The 24,692-nt window shown below is 29.9% G+C and overlaps 3 protein-coding genes across 3 annotated transcripts; 1 reads left to right on the forward strand and 2 right to left on the reverse strand.

Moving 5' to 3' along the window:
* Nucleotides 1–589: 589 nt before the first annotated feature.
* LOC114185237 (SRSF protein kinase 1) lies at nucleotides 590–5,868 on the reverse strand. Its single transcript, XM_028072851.1, has 4 exons — nucleotides 5,453–5,868; nucleotides 3,600–4,586; nucleotides 1,412–1,459; nucleotides 590–1,236 (listed from the first exon to the last, which is right to left on the reverse strand). Exons 1-4 carry the CDS (start codon nucleotides 5,639–5,641, stop codon nucleotides 862–864), a joined length of 1,599 nt encoding a protein of 532 aa, XP_027928652.1. The 5' UTR covers nucleotides 5,642–5,868; the 3' UTR covers nucleotides 590–861.
* An 8,899-nt stretch (nucleotides 5,869–14,767) lies between these two features.
* On the forward strand, nucleotides 14,768–18,713 carry LOC114185430 (aspartic proteinase-like protein 2). The gene is made up of 10 exons (XM_028073144.1): nucleotides 14,768–15,335; nucleotides 15,570–15,699; nucleotides 15,931–16,181; nucleotides 16,307–16,534; nucleotides 16,824–16,986; nucleotides 17,156–17,229; nucleotides 17,376–17,472; nucleotides 17,674–17,740; nucleotides 17,968–18,039; nucleotides 18,270–18,713. The coding sequence occupies exons 1-10, from the start codon at nucleotides 15,106–15,108 to the stop codon at nucleotides 18,440–18,442; spliced, it is 1,485 nt and encodes a 494-aa protein (XP_027928945.1). The 5' UTR covers nucleotides 14,768–15,105; the 3' UTR covers nucleotides 18,443–18,713.
* Nucleotides 18,714–21,646: 2,933 nt separating this feature from the next.
* LOC114183589 (lysosomal Pro-X carboxypeptidase-like) lies at nucleotides 21,647–23,964 on the reverse strand. The gene is made up of 9 exons (XM_028070663.1): nucleotides 23,503–23,964; nucleotides 23,241–23,427; nucleotides 23,027–23,160; nucleotides 22,828–22,940; nucleotides 22,504–22,750; nucleotides 22,231–22,386; nucleotides 22,034–22,113; nucleotides 21,910–21,959; nucleotides 21,647–21,812 (listed from the first exon to the last, which is right to left on the reverse strand). Exons 1-9 carry the CDS (start codon nucleotides 23,893–23,895, stop codon nucleotides 21,661–21,663), a joined length of 1,512 nt encoding a protein of 503 aa, XP_027926464.1. The 5' UTR covers nucleotides 23,896–23,964; the 3' UTR covers nucleotides 21,647–21,660.
* Nucleotides 23,965–24,692: the final 728 nt, after the last annotated feature.

The following is a 24,692-nucleotide window of genomic DNA, read 5'->3' on the forward strand; positions in this document are numbered from 1 at the left end:
GATTCTCTTACAATTTTTATTTGAATCTTTCAAGATTCATACTCTTATAGAAACACGTCTTAATCTTATCACTTTGTGAACAAAGATAATTCAAGTCTTTAAACGTCCTCAGAATATTTAATTATCAACTTAGTCTGAAGTAGTTATATTGTAGCTGAGTTCCTTTAAAACTTTATCACCAATTTAATTCTATAGTTTCGATTATTAAAGACCTGCTTGCAATGTAAATCTTTGAAGATCTGATATGATAACAAAATATTTAGAAGAGAAGTATGGGAAGATTTAAATATTTGAAATACTAAAATAGTAACTAAAATAGTAAATATTCAGAAGACTGGATAAAAATATCTACACTTTTTTTAAATAACCTCGTCAAACCTTTTCTTTTCCTTTTCTAAACAATAACATTTTTTCTTTTTTACACAATCATGTCATACTTAGATCAGAGCTGAATTTTAGGTTAAAACTCGTGAAATTACTGATAAAAAAACAAACCATAACCAGGAAACAAAAGATGCAGCAAGTAAAGTCTACTGCAACAAAATCTGATATATGGATACATAAGAAAAAAAAATAATGATGATAACTCGTTCAAATGTACAGTTCGAACCCCTCAAATATAGCACTTCCAAAATGAAGAAAATCTAACCTAGGGAGAAGCTTCATACAAATTCTCCAAAAAGATAAAACCGTGGTTATATCACAGTGTGACTAGCTTCCCCATAAAGGGCTTCTTCCCAAATAACTATAACATCATGCTGCAAGGACAACCTAGGTTTACCATATAAACAAAAACAGATGGCATACCCACCTAAACAAGCCAATGAACTTCCATTTTCATGGCTTCACAAATTGGAACTCTTAGAGTTTCTTTGAATTTCCATCTATGGCCATATTCCCCATACCAACTTCCACAGCCTCCTGCTCAGCTTTTTCCCTCTGCATGTTTTCAGATATTTCCCCATCAATTGCAGCAGTAGCTACTGAGGGCTCAAGAGTCCTGGGACCAGCACTGAACCATGGATGCTGAAGGCATTGTGCAGCGGTTGGTCTCTTTTCAGGGACAAAATCAAGTAATGGAAGAAGAAATTCAGCCATGCCATTTGCATCTTCTTCACTGAAATCATACTTCTCCATCATCACCTTAGTAAGAGGCCAGAAACGCAATCGCCTGATGTGTCTCAAATCGCCATATCTGTTGAAAAAATCTCGGGAATAGCGGCCACCAAGTGCAATCTGAAGGTAAAGGCGTTCAATTTTTATCAAAGGGAACAGATAAAATAATCATGGTTCTTGGAATAACATATTGCCGTAAACTACCATTTTTGTTTTTTTTTTTATTATTCAAACAGGAAAATGGTTGAATATTTTTGTTCTTGATCATACAGCCAAAAAGGAAAAACAGGCCTACCTTGCGTGGCATCATCCCAAGAAGCTCCATCATCAGTGCTAGATGATCCTGCAGAGTAGATTCCAAATTGTCAAAAATCTATAGACTGAAATTGAGGTTCAAATAACCACAACAGTATTTCACAATTTATATATTTCTTCCAAAAGAACAGGAAATGAAGACATTTTCAGTTAGTATCACGCACAGATAGTGTACATTATTTTAAATGAATGAAGGCTTAGAGCTACTATCATTTATAAACAAGTTATTTGACCTCAATTGGTCCAAACTTCAAAAAGTTCTTAAAGGAGCACAGTGAAGCATCAATTCTAAGATCAATTGAATAAACAAACAAGATTATAACATCTTCAGCAATTTTGTCTCCACTGTTGTGATCATTCATAAAACTTGACAACTGCAGTGTCTCCCCCATCTTCAACTAAAAGGAAGGCTTTGATGATGTTAAGTCTTTAAGGGACAGGAAAAGTGGATACAAAACATGGTGGTCATGGTTATTGAATCGAGATTCGAACAGTGAATTGTTTTTTCATGAATTTTGAATCTTAATATACACAATTTGTATAACTTAAAAGATAAAACCCTTAAACAAACACTATTTTTTATAAAAAAATAAAAAATATAACAAAAGTTGTATATAAATTTAAATTTATTTTCTTTTCAAAAATATCAAATAAAAATCCTTGAATAACAACTAATTTAATATAAAAATATAAGAATCAATATATACTAGTTTAAATTGAAAAAAAAGTATCAAATAAAATATTAAACAATAACTAAAAAATATAATCACTTATATATTAATTTAAACAATAACTAATTTTTTCAAAGAGATAATATTGATCTTTTATAAAAATCAGAATCAAAAATAAAAAACAATATATAAATTATGACTGTCACTGTAAAATATAAAAGCATGTTAGTATGATTAAAGTTGTTAGATAAAAAAAATATGAAAAAACATTTTATATTTTAAAATCTTACTCTGAAAAAACTATTCAGAACTCTCTCACTCAGTCATCTTATCACAGTTCAGGAGTTAATCTTCTCCCAGGTTTATTTCCTCTCCCTTTTGTATTCATATTCTCCCATCTTCTCCAGATTTCAACTTTTCTCATCTTCTCCATTCTCACTATTCATCTTCTCCCAATTTCTTTTACCGTGTCTTCTGCAGTTCTATTATCTGATGTTCATTTTCTCCGCTTCTTATCTTTTCCCCTGAACTTTCATCTTCATTGAGTTTCTTTTCTTTCTGATTTTGTTCCCTTATTACAAATCGTATGTAATGAAAACTGAATTGCTAATCACATGATTGACATCCGATTCAGTGATTCAAGTTACAAAACAATTCATCAAACGATATGTATCACTGGGGGAGAATTTTGTAATGAATCATGATTTCAATCACGATTCATGTTCCTTTATGCATTATTTGATAAAATAAGATTACACCTCAAAAGATGGAGGATATAATATTTGTTCATAGCAATCTTCATCTTCTCAAGAGAACCCTCAAAATACAATGATGAGGCAACAAAATTGTAGGATATTGCAAGAGATGACTTCTCATTGGATGACAATGGGATTTTAGAGATTGCTAGCTTATCTCTTGATAACCCAGACTTAGAAGATTTGTTTATAATTGTTTCTCTTGATTTGTTGGATTATGAAGCATGATTAGTACTAGTTACTAGATTTACAATTCATTTGTGTGTTGTGTTCTCATGTCATATATTTTTAATCTACCCGAATCCTAGTGTTTGTGCCGTATCCACATCAATGCCTCTTAGACATTTATAAGGCCTTGGGCTCTCCAAATACAACAACTAGCTTTTATGGTGTGGATCTCTCAAGATTCAAAATCAATTGGTATCATAAGCCTTCTGCAATAGAAGGTGTGAGTCTCCCAAGGTTCTTATCCATTTTTAACAAATATTTACTGAACAAAAGTAGCAGAAATGTTATTTTAATGCAGATATGATTCAAAAATTTGAGGTACAAAATTGAATTTTACCATTGAAAACAAACCCAAACGGTAAGGACAAGTTTTATTCTCAGAACAATATTGATAGCAAGCCAGTTTTAATAGTCATAATAATAATAGTAATATAATAGTAACAACAAGTGTTAGATAATTATGGCATGAAATGAAGCCAACCAGTTCTTTCAAAGTTCAAACAGGTGCACTTACCTCATCCCTATCATAGTTGTCACCACTATGAGGATCAAAAAGAACATCGCCAGTGGCAAGCTCAAAGCAAATGCAAGCAAAGGACCATAGGTCAGCTGGAGTTGAGTATTTAGATCCAAGAAGAACTTCAGGACACCTGTACTGCCTTGTCTGAATATCATTTGTAAATTGTTTATAAGTCCAACAAGCATTACCAAAATCAACCAGCTTGCACTTAAGATCGACAGATGCAAGCAACTTCTTTCTTGTAGAGCGGCTACCTCTCCTGTGACCATGACTTCCTTGGGGAACATCCTTAGTTTCAGAAGTCTTTGTTGATTCATCTTTACTAACAGGGCTATTAGGTTTATTGTCACCAGATTCTACACTTGGTTTCACATCAGTACTACAATCATCTTGCTCATCAGGTGCTTTGGAATCCTCCTCAGCTTCCTCAGCATGCTCCCTTCCAACAAAGCCCTGGGCTAACTTTTTAGCCTTTTTTCGCAATTTCTTTTTCTGGTTCTTGGTTAGATCTCCATTCACATTCTTATTGACTACTGTTATCCCATTTTTTGTTACAGCCTTATCCTTCGTGTTTGGAAGGATAAGTGGAACACCTGATTTTCTAGGATCCTTAGATGGATCTATGGGAGACAGAAGCAAGACATTCTCAGGCTTCAAATCAGTGTGTATTACAGAAAGCTCGCGGTGCAAGTAATCCAAACCCACCAAAACATGGAAACAAATTTCCTTGACCACAGGAAGGGAAACACCTCGGTAATCACTGTACTTGATAAGGGTAAGAAGATTATCACCAAGAAATTCAAAAACCATACAAACATGCTGGCCATTAGGCCCTGAATGCTTAAAGTGGTCCAGAAGCTTTACAACACATTTTTTGTCATCTGGATCCCCATCAGCAATTTGTTTGAGAATCTTTATCTCATCCATTGCCGCCTCAGTGTAATGTTGAGCACTCTTTTGAATTTTTAAGGCAACATATCGCTACAAACAAACAATTTAAACCATCACTAATAAAGTTCCAAACTATAGATTGCTACATGTATGTTAGCTAGGCATTGAAATAGTGAAGAATAACATGTACTCTATTTGGATAAATTTCTTTATAAGCCCTTATAAGAGAACAAAAACTAATTGTACTTTTCCCATAAGCTAAAACCAACTTCCATACTTAACTTATTCTTCTTATATAACATCCCGAGAAGCTAAGACGCAACAATTGATTTTGGCTTGGGGAGAAGCTCAATGTATTTATTCACCTACTTAATTTTCCTCTCCTGTAAGTGCTTCTAAAGAAGTTTATAGAGAGAGGATCACATTTCAAACAAGAATTTTCACCTGATGACAGGAACCTCTAATGTGACACAGTAACAAGATCAACAACGCGGCAAATTAAAGGAACAAGGCAACAAAAAACCAAATAACCGTATAACAGAATCTGTTAGCTGAAGATGAAAGATCGATACATATAATAAAATGAAACAATATACAAAGAAAAAAGAAACTCTTTAGACTGGAGGTTAACAGTTTTCCTTCAATAGCCAACCATAGATCAAATGAAAAGCGTAAACACCAATTAAAATCATTTCTTTCAATCACCAACTTTAGCAAGCAAAGTCAAAGCCAGTCCATCATTTCATAGACAAAAAATGATCATTTCATAGACCAAAAAATGGTGATAAATGTAAGCAGAAATTTGTCCAAATCTCCCGACCACAAACAGTTCTTCACAAACCAAATAAAAAAAAAACAAAAACAAAACTTAAACTTAAACTCTCTTGACAAATTGTAAATTGTCAAAAGCATTTGCTTCTGACATGTTGCGAGGAAACAAACAAAAGGGCACGCACCGATTTGTTAGTGTCCCAAGCGAGCCACACAGTGGAAAAATGACCCCAACCAAGCTTGCTCTGTACCACATAGCACCCATTCTTGAAAGTGTCACCAATTCGAACCGCATGGTACCCTCCGCGCCTGTAATCTTCAGTTCCTTCGTCCTCCGAACTGTAATCACTCACCTCACTCCGGTCCTCCGCCATTGAAGGACCTTCAAACACAAACCCGCTCTGAGACGGCGACAGAAGAAGAAAAAAATCGAGGAAGACAAATTGGAAAATTTCAACGAAGATGAATCGATTTGAACAATGAAGAGAAATATTGAAGTGAGAAGGAGGCGAGAGAGGGCCTTGAATTTGGTGGAAGGTGAATGTGGGAAATTAGGGTTTTTGAGTGGGTCTTGTTGCCGGGAAAACAACATAAGAACTAAGAAGGGGAATTCATAATTAAGTTACGTTTTTTTCATTTCAAATAAATAAAACTAAAGATAAATGCTTATTTTTTATAACTACATGTTATAGTAAATAAATATTTTTAATATATAAATTATATTTCAATTAAATTTTATGATAAACAATAAATATATGATGGACAGTTTATAATATGTTCAATTTTTATTTTAAGTTTTGATATTTCAAAATATTTTAAAATTTAATTTAAAAAATAAATATTAGAAAGAATAACTTAAAGTATTTACATTTCTTCTTTTACATATTTTACATCTTAATATATTATTTAATCTATGTAGTAAAAAATTGTCCTCTTCTATTTATTTATTTTATAACTTTCAAGATTCTTATTATCCCAGACTTTTTTTCCATTTTCTAATTAATGATTTTAAATTATTTTATTTAAATTTTAAACATATTAAATAATATAGCAAGTTTAAACAAAATAACATAAAAAATTATATGAATAAATATTACTTCACTTATATTCAGATTAAAACTAATATATACATTTATATTAAGATTATTACATTTAAACTTAATAAATACAGATACATAAAGAAATGTGTTTTTGCTTGTTTGCATAATAGTATCGAGGAAAAATAGTAAATTATAGCTTTGTTAAAAAAATAACATGTAAAATTACTTATATTCAATATTATTAGTGCTGATTTTATTCAAAAAGAGATAACCATGTCGTTTACAAAATTATTATCTCATACGATGCTATGGTTTATATCTCCAATTAAATCATTTTCATTTTTTCATTATTCATAAATTTGTATTAAGTCGTCGTTAAAAAACACTATCAGTATATAATTTTTTTAAAGAAAACATGCAATGTAATTGACTACACATATTTACAGCATTACTCAATTAAAAATTAGTCCATGCGATAAGTTTATTAAACTTTACAACATATATCATAGAAAAATATATTTAGAATTATATTTATTAATTAACTAGGTAGGAATATTATGTTATTTATCTTAGATTCAGAAGATCCGAGTAAGTTCAATACTTTGACATTTTGCTATTTGGAGTGATATTTCATTTTGGCAATGATTTTTGGTACATCAACATTTTATTTAGGTCAAGTTTGTACTTCCAAATGTTTCACTCCAGATCGATTTGGTAGTTAGCTGTTGGATGAATCTTTATTAGGATATCAATTTATTAAATTAAAATACACAAATATCAAGATGGGAAAAAGAGGTTGCTTTGTTTGAATTGACTTGAGAGTGGAAAGGAAAATAAAATATAAATAAATAAATAGAAAGTTAAATTATTTATATTAAAAGAAGATAAAAATAAATAAACAAATATTATAAACAATCTAATCGATGTGTGAAAATAATATTTTTATATTAATATAATTACAAAATAATTTAATTCAATTTATTTTTATTTCAACTATTTATTTTATTATAATAGTAAACGTAAATGATAATAATAATAATAATAATAATAATAATCAATAATATTAAACTCTTACTTTATCCGCAAATTATCTTAAGAGTATGAGAAAAGTTTAACCTTTTCAAACATTTTCGTTTTACGTATTTTAATATATTTTTAATCCTCAATTTTAACTTTTTTTATTTCTATTTAATATTTTTTTCGTGCTTAGAAACAAATCAAGATTGTGTGACAAAAAATTAAATTGTTAAAATATTTTCGTTTTCCGTATTTTTACATATTTCAATCCTCACTTTTAGTTTTTCTTGTTTTGCATTTTTCTTTACTATCTTTTCATGCTTAGAAACAAGCATGCAGTATAAACTTTTATTGTGATCTTTAAAATTTAAAAGTTCCTTTTTTAGTGTTTCAAATCTAAATTTGATATATATTAAAAGTTATATAATTTTTTGTCTACACAATCTGAAATTTTCCAACTCCTATAATTTAAATATAGACATTTTAGACATTTTCAACATCTCACGGAGGTGAAAAACAAATCACGGGATGCAAAAAGTAATTACCTTATTTTCATTTTGCACACCACGTTAGGGCCCAGGTCGTAAAGGTTTCCACACTAACTTTAAATAAACTATTAAGACTAGAATTAAGACCACAGAGACTCTATCGTATATATCGTATATATGTGTACGTATATTTTAAATATGTATAATATTATATTAGTAGATAATGATATTGTAATGTTATTAAATTAATATATAAAATAAAATTATATTTATTAAAAATAAAATAAAATATATTAAAAAAATGAGAAAATAATTGTTGATAAATAAAAAAATAATAGAAAAAGTAGATATAGAAAATTTTATAAAAAAATTATAAAAATAACAGTCAATTTTAAAAAATTTAATAAATAATTATATTTTAAATGATCAAATTAAAAATTTTAAAATAATAAAAGAGAATCTCTTTATATATTGTTATAGATATTTTACATATTTAATTAAACTTATATTTTTAAATTAATTTTATGAAAGAAATTGTTTTTTTTCTTTTCTGACCGGTTAACCCACTCCAAGCAAAACACCAAGATTTCTAATCGGTTTTCAATTAATTGACCGATATAGAAAATATAAAAAAAATGGCTAAACTATTTTTTCATCTGGTATTATAGAAACTATTTCCAAAACCATTACGCCGGCAACCATTACCTTTATACTCATTATAATCATATTCAACGGGATTCCCATGATTTATTATCTGGAGAAAAGCTATGACTTTCTTTTGTGTTGTTTTTCAAAACTTATACAACAGGTTCATGATTTTTGGGGAAGTGGCAAACATAATAGAATATTTGTTAATATTGCTTTGATGATGTTTTCGATGTATAATGTATAAACAAACTATAATAAGAAAACGAAGATGTTGTTGATTGTTGTTCATGAGTTCATTGCTTTCTTACGTTACCTTGTTTATTTATTCATTCACCTTTTGTAGAACACAAAAAATAAGACATTCGGAGAGAGCAACGTAAAGAGCGGAGAAAAAATAAAAATAAATTGGAGTTTACAAGGTAGTGTCTTCAGACCCCACTTTCTTTCTCTAGAAACATAAGAGAGAATTTTTAATATATCATTGCAACAAAGTTCAAAACAAAACTGAACACTCATCGATTCATGAATGTGCATCGATCCAGTGACTATGACTGCGATGGATGTGGATGGTGGTGTCTGAGAGAAAGAAAAAAAAAAAAAGAATCTGAAAGATGATATTAACACATGAAAAGAGAGTCAAAGTTGGTAACATTATGTGCTATTATTTTTGTCATTTTTTTCTTAAATTGTAATTCTCTTGGACCAATACTCTTATCTGATTGCTAGATAAAATAATAATTTCTTTTAACTTTGGTGTTTTTATTAGAAATCTCACATCGATTAAAGATTTCATAATATACAAGTGAGATGCAAATCTTATGATATAAGTCGATTTTGTGGGATTGAATTAAGTTTAAAGTCCATTTCTAACATTGTATCAAACTCAGATTATAGTGTAAAGATTGTAAATTGATTTTATTTTTGATTGTAAAATTTAAATTTTTTATTGCAGAAGAAATCCATAAATAAGGATATAAATAAAAGTGTCATTGCCTCATCAAGTCTATGTTCCAGATACTTAATAAATTTTGCGGTGAAAATTACAAATTTTACACTATTAGATGCCAAAATTTGGATATACCATTAAGGAAGTTATTCTACAAGTATTTTTATTTTTATAACTTTTTATTATTTTTTCTTTATATTTTGGAGGCGATACTTTTTGTAAATATTTTTGAGAATCGATCAATTTTAATATTTTTTCACTAATAAAATTATATTTATATAAAATAAGATATGAAATATGGGAGATATAAGATATAAGATATAATGTTTAATATTATAACTATGACAAATAAAAACTATTTAAAATAATTTGAACTTAGATATGACTCGTGGCTAATATATGGCTATAAAGAATTTATGATTCTGAGGTTATCGTTGATGTAACTGTTTGTGGACTTGGAACCACATGTCTTGCAAGAAAAGTTGAGCATATTTGAGTTGGTGAAGAAAAGGTAGGTATATCTGGTGTGCAAGTTATATGTGCTTCATTAACCCCAATACTCTAACCTAACCATTTTTGTCAATTTTGTTAAATAGGAATGAAGAAAATATCAGCATTTCCCGGACTTGTTCAGTTTCTTACTACAAAACGTGGTCAACATTTTTTTCTCATAAATAATGGTCACCAAGATTTTATATTTGCTTTCTAGGGTTCAATTGAAGAGATAAGTTTGCAAAAATTGAAAAAATATTTGAATCTTGCTTTTGGGTTTATTTTTTCTTTATCAACTTATTATTATTATTATTATTTTCTATATTAAAAAAACAGAAATAAACTGAGTCAATGTTTTGGGATTGAGTTTTTGTTGTCAACGAGGTCTCATGTTTTGACAAGAAAAGAGTTGGAGTTGGTGTATGGTGTTAAGGTGTATCTATCTCAGTCTTCTAGAACATAACATCATCCTTTTGAAATATTTCTTTCACATTCATAAACAAACAAAACAAACAATACGGTTCCGATCAACAAAACAAGAACGACATCGTTTTCGGTCATCAATTGATGTGGAGTTTTCATGTCAAACAGGTCGGTTAAACGTGACCCAGCAATTTATTTACTTATACCAAATTATAAGGTGAAAATGTGGATATGACGTTCACAAATGTGTTCTTTTTTGTAACGTCCATCAATTATTAATGTTTAATCAATGTAGTCATTTTCAATTGACATACGTGGGTGGTGGCAAATAATAGTATATTTTTTTTAAAAAAATTTAAATTAGCCATGGTTTTCTTTGACAGCAGCTGACCGAGTTTTTTCAGATTAAAAGAAGAAATTAAAAAATGAGTGAATATTTAATTTTTATTTTAATTTGTTGATTGAATAGTTTACTTATTTTTCACATATCAGGCATATAATCTATTACGTGGTAATAGATTATATAATTACACAAATTATAGTACTATTTTTCATTTAATTTTTCATAACTAATTTAAAAATAACTTATTTTTATTATTATTTTTTATTAAAAATCAATTTATAAAATAAAAATTTGTACCGAGAGAGATATATATGGTACTAGATATTTATAATCATTCAACAAAAATAAATCTACGATGAATAAATTCTTTACACGATAAATTTTACTATGATAAATTTTTATATAAAAGAAAATTTAAAATTAACTCAACTTATAAAACCTACAAAACCGCTTATAAAATAAAATGGTTAAATATTTTTTATTCTTTAAATTTTGGTGAAAATTGAAATTAAAATTTTGAACTAATTTAGTTTTTAATTATGTAAATGTATGAATTTAATCCTTTTAACAAATTTTTCTTAAGTTGATTTAACGTTCAAACACATTTCATTAAGTTGATTTGACGTTCAAACACATTTCATTATAGTGTTTAAATTTTGTTTATACCTTTGGACACATTTTTACTTCAATATTAGTTGAGAAATGGGTATAAAATATTAAATAAACTTAACAAAATTCAAAATTCAAATTTTAAAGATAAGAGACTAGACTAATTTAAAATTTCAAAAATTCTCACTATAAATCAAAGAAAAAAAAACATATTTAACCCAAAATAAAATTTACATTCGTTGTTTTATAAATTTATCTTTAATTCCAATAATTTTCCTTTCTTTATAAAGATGAAAAGCTTGATATTTATTTAACTTAATCATGGAAATAAAGGCCCTACTAAGCCACAAAAATCCCATTCTGCCGCTTGAAGGTGCGTTTCCAATAACGAAAAAGTAAAAAACAGAAGAAAGCGATTAGGGTGAAATGGGGAATATACAAGTCGAGACTTTGGGTTTCAGCATATTATTCATGCTATACTTTAACTTTTGGTTTCTACAATACAAAATTGAAAGCAAAAAGAAGTTTTGGTTGTTGTGGATGTGGACTGCATTCACTTTCTTTGAAAATTCGATCATCTAAAGCTGAAATTTGAAATAATTGTGCATTGGGCTTAGCTAAAGCTTTGATTTGATGTGCTGCAATGCAATTTGCAAAGCAAAAGCTCAAAGCACTTCTGTTTCTTAGTATTTTAATTTTCTTCCCCATGCTTTTTAAGGAAAGCACGATTCATGTATGTACAAACGAAACAACATTTTTCTGTCGTGGACTGAACATTATGCATTTTTAATTAATGATGCGAGGAACAAAGAGCTCAATACGAGTGTCGGGGACGTGATTACACGTCCAAGACGTGATTATGTGATGAGAAATTTGGTATTTAATTTTCATCGTGTTTTAAATTTTGTTGAATAAGCAACCATCGCATTACCACGAATATTATTTTTTTAGGTAATCATCCGAAAAAATAGCGATGGAAAAATATTACATGTATAAAAAAAATCTGTAATCGAACCGAATACACGATAAATAAAAAAAGCACGTTGACTCAAAACCAACAAATTTTAAAATGACTTTCAAAAGTATATAACAATTTTGAAACAAATTTGTTATAAGCTAAGACACTGGTTTGACTGTATTAATTGTGTTAATGTTTTGTAGTTTATAATATTTTTTGAGATGCAACTTTAGTAATGTTTTCATTTTTATCTTTGACTGTATTAATTGTTTTCTTCTTATCCTTAATTTTTTTTTTTGTGAAATATGGATGATAAACTTATTGTATTTTCTTCCTATCCTTGATTGTTGTGAAGTTATGGATCATAAATTTGTTTGATCTATTTTTATCCTTTTTAAACATGTTTATATCATACTTTTTGTACGAGCTAAAAATTTAAGTGCTTTTTGAAAATTATTTTTCGCATATATTGTTTTGAAATTAAACATTTGATTGTATTGCGATGTTGATTAGAAGACGATGAAGGGAAAATAAAATAAATAAATCTACTACTTCACAAAATGTAAGTAACTTTTCTTATATAAGAAATTATTATTTAATTTTTACTAACAGTGTTTTTGATGAATCATATGTTGATATGTCAAGTGTAACAAAATGCTTTGAATAATTGCAATGCAATTGATATTTTTCAAATCTTAGATAAAATTAATTCAATAGTAATTTTGTGTTTTAATGTTAAAATTTGAGTTATGTTTTATGTTTTGGAATGTAATTGATTATATAATTATGTAAATATAAAGTAATATTTATATTAAAATTAGATGATTATTATACTATTAAATGAGTCTGTAGGTGATATGAGAAATATTTTGATAGAAACAAAAATAATTTATTTATGTATGTATATTGTTCTATTACTTTTAGTTGCAAAATTTTAGGGCGCTACAATTATTATGAATAATCAGGGATCAAACAATATTTTCATTTTATTTCTTTCATTCCAAAAGTGTAATAATTTTATTTAAAAAAACAATTGACATTCTCAATTTTTATTTAACCAAACTATTCTCTTTTACTAGACTTAACTTTGTCTGCAATAAATAAAAATTAGATATAATCAGACTGCATAAAAATGCTTTTTTTTAGTGTTATTCTTATCTAGTTGTGTTTTAATATTACTTATATGTTTAATTTTATACTAATAATTGTTATTCTATATAGAGTGATTTATCGTTAGTGATCTTCTAGATTCCATGGTGATATTAAAGAATTAAGTTAATATGGCAGTTTAACATTCATAGCATGTTCATAAAATTAAATATAAGTTTTAAGTATTATTATGCTGCAACTTGTATCGTTGCCTTTCCGATTCGGAAATATGACAAGAGTATGTTTGTGTTTGACGATTGAGTCTAAAATCGCGTATAAAACGCGAAATTATTGAAACAAAATAACTTTCTTAGAGGAAGAAACCGAATAATTGTTGCTTCTAAGTCAACACGTAAGTTTAATCGATTTTGTAAAATAGTTGAAAATGTAATTATTTTGTTTTATATTAAAACTTTGAAAACAAATGTGTTTCTGATTCATGTTGCTTAAACCAAATTTGATTTTGGTTCTATTGTTTTAAATTAAAGAATTTAATCTTTTATTTCCATATACACATTTATAAATCTAATTTCTCTTTTAAACTGATGGAAGTTAAAATCCGTGAATAAATATCAAGTGATAAAAGAGATCGAATTCAAAATTTTAGAAAGCTAAAAGGCAATCATTACGATTTTTTTTCTTTATAATATAAGTAAATTATGTTTTTAAGTCATTATAAAATAATTATTTCTATTTTGGTTAGTTTTAAACTTTTGAAAGTATCTTTTTTATCCGACACATTCATTTTAAGATAGCTGATAATAACATTTATTTAGATTTTGAAAATATTAATCAGTGTCACATATATTAATTAGTGTCATATAATTTTAGAAAGAGTTAAATATATTTTCTGTTTTTAAATTGTTATGAAAAATTGTATTTAATATTAGTCCTGCTATTAAAAAGAGTTAAACATATATTCTTTTTCTTACATTTAATGAGATGTGGATATTAAATTTTAGTTTATTGTCAGATTTTGTTTTTCAATGATCCGAGTGTTATTTGTTGAAAATCATTGACTTTTTTAAGAAACTAAATATTTTATAATTTAATTAAAGATAAAACGCAATTTTCTTACAATATATATTTAACTTTATTAAAAAAAATATTTAATTTAAAGGTATAACATAAACATATAGTAATAGGAAATCTTTGGTTTTACCGGAAAAAGACCGTATCTAAGTGAAAACGTGTTTTTTTGTAATTTAGTTAAAACTCAGTGTCCAGATAGCAGTGAAACGAGTTTTAGTGTATCTGTTTTGACCAGAAAAGAAACTTCGGAAACTAAAAAAATGCCTAAAATGAAAATAAAAACGCGTGCGAAGGACGCACATGATTATGTAATATGTACATGAAGTGTTAGTTTATAAAACGAAGGAAGATGATGTTCCGTTGAATTAAACGAACAAAACATTAATAAAAGAAACTGATAGACACAGAATCATAACTTTACGTAATCCATAGTTGAAAACTCTAAATTCTCTGTTCTGTTATGTTCTCTGTTCCAAAACCAAACTTCATTACAAAGAACGTTCTCTCTTCAATTACAATGAACAAAAGCAAAAACATCCTCGTCTTCCTCAACCTTCCAATCCACACACTCTTCTCTCTTTAGTGTCTTAATTCCAATTCTCTTTTTTCTTCTTTCCGACACATATTACACATACGGGCATATATACGTACATACGTAAGCTACATACAGTAAAAAATTTAATTACGATACGAATGGCGGCCGCGGCTTTTGCAATATCCGTCGCGTTGTTGGCTGCGGCGGCGGCGGTTGGTGGCGGATCGCCGGTGAGTCTGCCGCTGGAAAGAGCGTTTCCGACGAATCACGGAGTGGAGTTGAGTGAGCTGAGAGCTCGCGATGCGCTGAGGCATCGCAGAATGTTGCAGTCTTCAAACGGCGTCGTTGATTTCCCCGTCCAAGGCACCTACGATCCCTTCCAAGTCGGGTAAACTTTGTCGGTTCTTCTGTTTTTACTTTTCACCTTTTTTTCTTCTTCTTTGGTTTCGTGTAGCTGAATCAATTTCCGAGGCTTTTGGATTTGTGTTGGATTCTGAACGAGTACTTTTCTGTTCACATCGAATTGATGTGTTGTTGTTACTTTTGATTAATCTGTGACCTTCCTTTGAATTGCGTAGTAACTGTTTGAGTTTTGAAATTTGGAATTAATGGCTTATTGCAGGCTTTACTTTACAAAGGTACAGTTGGGTACTCCTCCAGTGGAATTTTATGTGCAGATTGACACTGGCAGTGATGTTCTCTGGGTCAGTTGTAGCTCCTGCAGTGGTTGTCCTCAGACAAGTGGGCTTCAGGTAAATGCAGTTTTTTTCCGTTTATCAAGATTCGGTTTCAATAAACTTCTTATAAAACACTTGCAGAAGAAGAAAAATAGGATTTTTAAACGAATTAATTCTCTCTTAGGTTTTAAATTAGCTTATCTATAAACCTATTTCGTGTCATCAGTTATGTTTGTAGAATAATAAGGTCAACAATATACAGCACCTAGAAGTTTTGAATATCGTGGTTGTTGGATTTTGTTACAGATTCAGCTAAATTTTTTTGACCCTGGGAGATCATCAACATCTTCATTGATAGCTTGTTCTGACCAAAGGTGCAACAGTGGCATACAGTCATCAGATGCCAGCTGTTCCAGCCAGAACAACCAGTGCTCATACACTTTCCAGTATGGTGATGGAAGTGGAACATCAGGCTATTATGTGTCAGATATGATGCATCTGAACACTATTTTTGAGGGTTCTGTGACCACTAATTCTACAGCTCCTGTAGTTTTTGGGTGAGTTTTCATTAGTCTGAAATGGAATTTGTATTTTCTGCTGATTTTATCAATGTTCATACTATTCCTCTTTTTTTGTGCTGGTTGGTTTAATCTTGGGAAGTGTTGATTTGTGAATGGAACAGTTGTAGCAACCAGCAGAGTGGGGACTTGACAAAGTCTGATAGAGCAGTTGATGGAATATTTGGATTTGGGCAACAGGAAATGTCTGTGATCTCTCAGCTATCCTCACAGGGGATAGCTCCAAGAGTATTCTCTCATTGTCTGAAAGGAGATAGCAGTGGAGGGGGCATATTGGTTCTTGGTGAGATTGTGGAGCCAAACATTGTTTACACCTCACTTGTTCCAGCACAGTAAGTTCCTTTCATCAGGAAAAAAAAAGTGTTTAGTGTTTGGTAAATAATATTTGCAAGGTGGGGGTAATCAAATTCTCTGGTAAATGTCTGCATAAAAATTTGTGCTTTAGTACTTGGGAGGCTGATAAAGTGTCTGCATAAAAGTTTCAGCACTACTGATTGACTAGGCTTCTGATTATCCATCTCAGGAAGATTTAAAATATAGTTTCTATGTTATGAGATGAATTGAAAGAATGTCCCTCTGTAGAAGTGTTTAGACTAACTCCTTCTTTTGCAAATATTTCAGGCCTCATTACAATTTAAATCTACAGAGCATCTCTGTCAATGGCCAAACCTTGCAAATTGATTCCTCAGTTTTTGCAACATCAAACAACAGAGGTACCATTGTTGATTCTGGAACAACTTTGGCGTATCTTGCTGAAGAGGCTTATGACCCCTTTGTCAATGCGGTGAGTTTCAGTTAGGTAATTTCATGCAATTCAGTTTATCGAAAAACGTATATTGCTTTTGATGTTTATTGTCATGCAATAATTAGCAATCACTGCTTGCTTCATGCTAGGTTGGAGGTTTATCAAATATTGATGGCAAAAATGCTTCTTCTTTTTTTCATATATGCAGATCACAGCTACAATTCCACAATCTGTACGCACTGTTGTTTCCAGAGGAAATCAATGTTACTTACTCACCACTAGGTCAGACTCAGTATTTCAAGCCTCTCCTTTTTGGACTTCTTTTTTATTTTGTTTTTCCCTTCTCATTTTCTTGGTAATTGGGTTCTAAAAAGTGTATCATCTTGATAGTCTCTTTCTCTAAATTCATTTTTATGTACTGTGTTTAGTGTCACTGACGTTTTCCCTCAAGTAAGTCTGAACTTTGCCGGTGGGGCATCTATGCTTTTGAGACCACAGGACTATCTGATACAGCAGAATTCTATTGTAAGTCTTCAAACTTCAATTGCTGTTTCTTAGATTTTTAGAACATCTTGAGAACAACATTTTCAAAGATATTGATTTGAAGTCAGAGTGAGTTGCAATTTTTGTTTCTATGTATACCTCGTGCATATTATGTCAATTTCCTTGGAAACTTCTCTAGTTCTTGTGCAGAACTAAAATATGGTGAACCTATGCATGTTACAGGGTGGTGCAGCAGTGTGGTGTATTGGTTTTCAAAAACTCCAGGGTCAAGGGGTAACAATTCTAGGAGGTATATATAACACATTAATACCATTTTTTGCATTTCATTGAGCTGAACTCAAAAGTTTGAAGCTTGAAAGAAAATTGTTATGTTGATTAGTTTTTTTTACCACTTACAAGCAAAGTGTCATATTATAATCCCCTTCTCTTTTCACCTTCTTCCTTCACCATGTTCCTCAAATCCTCACTCTATATTTTCTTGAAGAATACGACTAACATCATTTTCTGCGGTGGCAGATCTCGTATTAAAAGACAAAATTGTTGTTTATGATCTGGCTGGTCAACGCATTGGATGGGCTAACTTTGACTGTAAGTTTCAGCCACACTACCAGAAAAAAGCATATAGTAGATGGCATAATTTACTTTTATCATCGAGGTTGTTGTTCTTGAGTTCTTGCTTTTCCACCCAACCAATATTCTTCGTTGTGTTGTTCTGAGTGTGGGACCAGCATAAAAACAAGAGCCAACTTTGTTTTAATTTGTCTTTAAGACCAGCTTCTCTTCTTCTGATGCTGTTCTTTTCGAATTCAACAACGTAGGTTCTTTGTCAGTGAATGTATCTGCAACAACTGGCACTGGCAGAAGTGAATTTGTGAATGCCGGAGAGATAGGTGGAAGCATTTCTTTACGCGATGGACTTAAGTTGAGAAAGAGAGGGATCTTGGCTTTCCTTGTGCATGTAACACTAATTTACTGCATTGGATTCTTATAGCATTTACATATTCTTATACATTGTAAGAGATATTCTTTTTTTCATATGCATATTCTTTTGCCGGTATATATTTGTCACAATCGGCAAGACCACATTAAGTTTAACGTTGTTTGTGTCTCCTCTCTGCACAATAGGCTTGTTCAGTTTATCCTCAGATGACTCTGTTATCATGTAGAATCAGTTACTCTTCACTTTTGTCAGTGTTGTAAATTACTTCACAGGATTACTGTTTTTAATGCATACACATGGTATAAAATATAGCTTTTTCTTCCTCTGGTTTAATTCAGTTCTTGGTTTCTGCTTATAATCAATGTTGTTGATGAAAGCTGATATTTTAACTACATTAAAGAAGGCCAAAATAGCAAAAAATTGTGAGTAATAAAAATTAAAAAAAAAACTTTTTAATCAAGGATAATTAACAGACCCAACCTCGAATCGGAAATGTCCAGTTAGTCTTCTAGAACAGAATAAATTAGACTTTTTTTTTTTCTTAAGTTCAAATTAGTGAATTAGAAATAAAATTTTCGCAAAGCTATATAATAGTTTCTACAAATTAATATATGTTGCTAATTTTTAATTACATTTTTTTTCTTGTGTTTTACAGGGAATTTTGTTGGAACTTATCTATGTATGAATTGAACAAGTCTAAACCCTAACTAAACAACAGAACCGTTTTAACAAAACTGGGCCTAAGCGTATTTTAAAAGGCACCTTCTTCTCGCACCTCCATAAAGTTTCCACTGCACTCCCATAAGAAAATTTTGTTCTGTTTTGTTTTTGCCCTTTCTGGAATCCAAAAATGGAAGATGTCCTCTGAATTATACAATTTAAAAGCTAAAACTGATTTCCAGATTACATAATCTGAAAGACAAAAATAATTTCTGAATCATGTAATTTGAAAAAAAAAAAGTTACAAGAAAAAATAGTTTCCGTATTATATAATAATCCGAAAGCTAAAAATAATTTTTGGATTATGTAATTCTTAATCAAATGTATACTTTGAAAGATTTATTTTAAGAAAAAAATGGAGTCTGGTTCTTAGAGTCTGTAAGTCATTTTCAACCTCTAGATTGCATAATTTTAAAATCATTTTTAATTTCTAAAAATGACTTACTAAGAGAGAGAGAAGTTTGTTCCGAAACAAATATCATGTATTCTGAAAACTTTGTTCCGAAAAAGTTATTCTGAAAAACTCATTTTAGAAAGTATATTATATGTGCTCTAAAAAAAGTCGTTCTGAAAAATTGGTTTTGGAAATCTTATTTCATAAATTTTATTCTATAAATTATGTTCTAAAACTTTTGAAAAATTTATTTCAGAATATTTCAATTCAGATATCACTTCAGCATAAGGTATATTTGTCATTTAAAAAAGGATGGGGTGCAAATTAAAAATTATGGGATGCAAGAAGAAAAATCCAATTCTGAGGGCGAGTTTTTCTTCTTCATGGGTCTATTCGGATGTTACGGGTTTCATCCTAATTCGCCAATTGCACCAATTTGTAATCAATTCCGTTATTTGTAGTTTCTCTGAATTAAAAGTGAAAAAACAAAGGAGATAAAAAAAATAACATTTGACTAAAAAGGATGTTATTTTAGAGATAGTGATCAAAAGTAAAAAAGAAATTGGAAAAAATATAAGAAAAAATTGTATTTTGAAAATTACTAGATTTATTTCTTATATTAAGAAATAATTTGACGGGAAGTTTATTTATTTAATTTAAATCAAAATTCATAAATTTATTACGAGGTACATATTATTTTTGCATGACTTTCTAGTATGAAATCGAATATTTGATCAAGTTTAAAAATGTGTTAATAACCCCGTTCAAATAATTTGTTAATAATAACAATAATAATAATCTTATACATAAATGATTAAATAATTAGTTTCATTAAATGTCGTAAAATATTTTGAATGAAGATTTAGCAAACCTTATTTTCGGTAGTAATCTCTATTGTCCTCTACAACATTCTCATCTATTTTCTTCCATTTCCCTTTCTATCTATAAAAGTTCTTAAAATCCTAATTCATTCCATTACACTCCCATAGAAATTTATCATACAGATAAAAGAAAAATATTTCGTCAAGAAAAAGTGGAATTTAAGCTTAAATTATATTGAATTTCAAGTTTTGATTATAATAGATTTTAATAACAGATAATAAAATTTAAATCTAATTCAACTTTATAAAATTAATTTAAAAAAACGAAATTTGTTCTTATTTTCATGATATAAATTGGTTTTGCTTTTAACCATGGAATTTTCTCTCATGATTTTGTATTTTTTTTAATAAATTTAAACCAAATGAATATTCAATAATTCGGATAACCTCTTAAACCATTTACTTTTAATAAAGTAAAGAATTTTTTGAAGACCCAAAGACTTTGATGAGGCAAGATGTTACTTTTATAGTTTTTTTTATATATTTTTTGTAATGTTATATTATTTATATATTTAATTTTTTTTTTAAGTATTTCCGGCCCAAGCCAAGATATTTTGATAAATTTTAATAATAAGTCTAGTCCAACTTAAACGCGTCGTAAATAACAGATGTTGTGTCTTTCCTTATTCAAGAAAATATAAAAACAAAATTACACAATAAATATCTTATTTTTGCAAGAAAATATCGCCACTTTATTCCCCTTAAAGGATAAAAAATAAATTGTACCTGCATTTGTAATTTTTACATTAACAAATTCTCGAATAAATTTCTACAAATATTCTGTCAGTGTTATGATGCTGTGTAACATATTCGATTCAATTCGATTGCATACTGATGTTTTAGCAACAAAAGGGCTTACAGTGTCAGTGATTAACTTCTTCATTTTCAATAAAATATTTGAAAAATTATTCCAATTTTATCTTATAATTAATAAATATATTCTATATAATTAATGTTTCTTAAAGACAGAGAGATAAAAATGGCGTTGAGAAGAGGTGGCATAGCGATTGGTGCGTGCTTGCTGAGAGGAAGCATGATTGCGTTATGTTCCCCTAAACGCTTTTTCAGGTGCATTCCGCGTAAGAAAACCAAGTTCAAATCCTTATACATTATAATAATCTTTTATTTATTTATTTATTTATTTATTAATACTTCAATACAACATGCACTCCATCCATCACTAACTTACTTGGTGGGTTCAACTTTAGCACCACAATTTTGGTTACTCTGTTTTTTAATGGAACATCATTAAAAATATAATGTTGGTGGAGCAATTAACCTTTTTTGGTTTGTTTAGTGAGTGCTATTAGATCAGCCTCGTACTCTGCAATCCAACCTTTTATTATTTTCACTTCCTCGTTTCTCTGCTTCACCAACCATTCTGGATCCTTTTCCGATCTTGATTGTATGTCAAGGCAATGACACCCTGAAATTGTTGTCGTAACAAAGTTGTAAAATTCATAATGAAATCTTCGTTAACTTAGAATGTGTGTATTATATGATTTAAAGAAGATATAAAGTACCATTTGCAGTGGTAACAGCAACGACACTGTTTGAAATATTCTCCAACACCCTGCGATTTTCGTGGAGAACATAAAAAGAATGCAAAAATAATGTTTTTTCTGAAGAAAATATTTACTACTGTACCCGCCAGAGCTGTAAGGATCACGCAGTCCATTGGAGAATATGATGTTGCTGGCAAACCTGTGGAGAATCAGTTTCAAATCCTGCATTTTGTATAAAAAACACCAAAAAGTATTCATATTTTATATATAATCATTTTCTATTGAAATGTGGAAGATTAGTTTATGAAAATGATGATATATGCATGGAAGAAAACTTACATAACCCCCATAATATGTGGTGACCCAATGAGGCTGAGGAAGAACACCATATAATCTACTACACTCATGAACAAATTTCTTCATGTTGAAAGGTGCTGGTGGGAACATTGAATCGTTTCTTTCATGACCTATTGGCATAACCATCTCGCTGCATGTCTGTTTATGAAGTTAATTAAAGATTTATCATGATTCTGGCTTTTAATATATTGTGTATCTTCTGGTTTAATAAAGGAACAAAATGGAACTGTCATTGAAAAAATGAACTTGAATTACCTGCCATCTCCAACCTAGGTTAGTTTCAGTTGGACGAGTAAATTCATTCATGTCATAACATGAACGAGGTCGCATGTAAGAAACGACACCTTCAAATATTTGTCCAAGGATGTCGGTTTTCTTAGCAGCTGCATCAATGGCACTGCACATAACCTTAACGCTGTTTTCAGAAGGGAAATCGTACTGAGCCGCGTCAGTGTATAACGAGTCCAAGTAGTCCTTCAGTTCAAAACTTTTGTTCAATTTCCTGAAACAGAAAAAACAAAAAACTATATTAATTGTTTAATCAACTATATAGTTAATTTGTGTAGAAACTAAGCTTACTTGCAAGTTTTAAATCTCTTGCTCAGAATTGAAAGACCATTAGGCTTCTTAGCAACTCTGTCAATTTCAGACCATGATTTACGTATAGTTTGGTAGCAGGTCTCACTAGTTTCCTGAACCATGCAAATTACGAATTGCAAATTACGAATAACAAAAAAAAGAAGAAAAAAGTTGCATATACAGATTAAAAGAACATTACTTTGAAATCCTTTGTGACAATATAGTAGTATCCGGCTTGTGGGGCAATGCCATTGAAGTAAAGAATAGGTGCTGACGAAGCAAGAGCACCCAGAGCAATGTGGGGATACTTTAGGCGAAACCATGATGCTAGCACTGCGTAATATATTTATAACAAGGGAAAGTTAAATCAAACACTCCAATTTGAAAAAATAAAAATAAAAATTCTGTCTTACTTCCGCCATAAGAGCCTCCAATAACAATAATGGGAGAATTCTGAGCAGATAAAGTTTTCTTGACGTGTAGAAGCACCGCAGCATAATCTGCTATTGCTTGGGCTGAGTTAAAGTATCCGCGAGTGGTTGCATTTCTCATGGCTTCTTTACTCGACCCAAATGGTATTGATTTCCCATAGTACCTATGCTGTTTACGAACAATAACAAACATTAGACTATGTTTGATAAGTAATGTTGTTAACATTAACAAGGTTGTTGTTACCTCAATGTAAACAATAAGAGCTCTGAAGTGAGGAGCGTTGTCTGTGGGAAAGCCAACATAGAATAGATCATCATCGAGTGGTGCTTCTGCACCAAAGAATGCAAAAATGGGTGCATTTGATTTTGGTCCAGCCCAGTGCTTGAAATCGATGACATATCTTTGGTGGAAAGTGTGGTAGCTGTCTGGTCTGTAGTTGAAGTGATCGAGCCTTTGGGTATAGTAAAATGTTTTCAGATCATTTGTTAAGTTTGATGAAGAAGAACTGATCTGGGGTTCGCGTTCCTTGCTTCTCCGCCATATTCCTAACCTTGGAATTTTCAAACCATACACATTAACTGACATACTTAGCAACAACAATAAAACCCATTGAAATGACTGCAAAATGCTTCCCATGGCTAAATCAGCTTCAGACTATATCCTCGCTTCACTACAATGATTTCCGGTTGTAATGTAAGCATATATATATATATATATATATATATATATATATATATATATCCCTTCCTATATGATAGAAAAGGATTCCATGATCCTGAACCGATCTTACCTGAGATCGAAAATCCCAAGTTTGTTTATGAAGGACAGAACTAATTATATTAGTGTCTATAATGGATTTTTTTTGTATAATACTAATTGATAGGGTCTCATTGTTAAGTGCTACAAGATCTCGTACATTTGAACCCATCGTCGTGGATCCGAATCCATTAGTATGGGATATTTTCTTTTCCAAGTAAAATTCTCTAGTATATGACAGAGTGAAAGAGTGTTTTCGTTGTCGTGGAATAAGAAGCCTTCGTATCTTAATGCATGTATTGAATTTATTCGGAGCTATTAGAGCTGAATCTACTTTTTGGAGAATTTGAGTCGAAACAATAACAAGAATATTTCTAGTGAAACATCTTTTACGATCCCTGAAGAGATAGTTCACTAAAATATCGAGGTATATATATATATATATATATATAATATGTTACATGAATAAATTATGTGGGTTAAAGATGGATTTTCTTATTTCATCCCAAATTACTATGTAGTCATATATTACTATGACCAATCTACATGAAACACATACAGTTTATATTCAATTTATAAACAAATTAATTACGTGTTATATAATTTAGTTGAATTATAAAAACAGTGATTTTGAAAACTAACAGTGATTGAATTTAACATAATTATAATAATTTAAT

The sequence above is a fragment of the Vigna unguiculata genome, chromosome 5 (genome assembly GCF_004118075.2).
Source record: "Vigna unguiculata cultivar IT97K-499-35 chromosome 5, ASM411807v1, whole genome shotgun sequence".
Classification (NCBI taxonomy): domain Eukaryota; kingdom Viridiplantae; phylum Streptophyta; class Magnoliopsida; order Fabales; family Fabaceae; genus Vigna; species Vigna unguiculata.

Bases quoted from the DNA above. Each gene is read 5' to 3' on its own strand.
- LOC114185237 (XM_028072851.1), bottom strand. From the start codon at position 5,641: ATGGCGGAGGACCGGAGTGAGGTGAGTGATTACAGTTCGGAGGACGAA. The intron at 1,460-3,599 runs GTAAGTGCACCT...TCTACTCTGCAG, and splicing joins ACAACTATGATAGGGATGAG to GATCATCTAGCACTGATGAT. The intron at 1,237-1,411 runs GTAGGCCTGTTT...CTTTACCTTCAG, and splicing joins TTGGGATGATGCCACGCAAG to ATTGCACTTGGTGGCCGCTA.
- LOC114185430 (XM_028073144.1), top strand. From the start codon at position 15,106: ATGGCGGCCGCGGCTTTTGCAATATCCGTCGCGTTGTTGGCTGCGGCG. The intron at 16,535-16,823 runs GTAAGTTCCTTT...CAAATATTTCAG, and splicing joins ACCTCACTTGTTCCAGCACA to GCCTCATTACAATTTAAATC. The intron at 17,741-17,967 runs GTATATATAACA...CTGCGGTGGCAG, and splicing joins AGGGGTAACAATTCTAGGAG to ATCTCGTATTAAAAGACAAA.
- LOC114183589 (XM_028070663.1), bottom strand. From the start codon at position 23,895: ATGGGAAGCATTTTGCAGTCATTTCAATGGGTTTTATTGTTGTTGCTA. The intron at 23,428-23,502 runs GTAACAACAACC...GTTCGTAAACAG, and splicing joins CTCTTATTGTTTACATTGAG to CATAGGTACTATGGGAAATC. The intron at 22,751-22,827 runs GTAAGCTTAGTT...TTTCTGTTTCAG, and splicing joins AAGAGATTTAAAACTTGCAA to GAAATTGAACAAAAGTTTTG.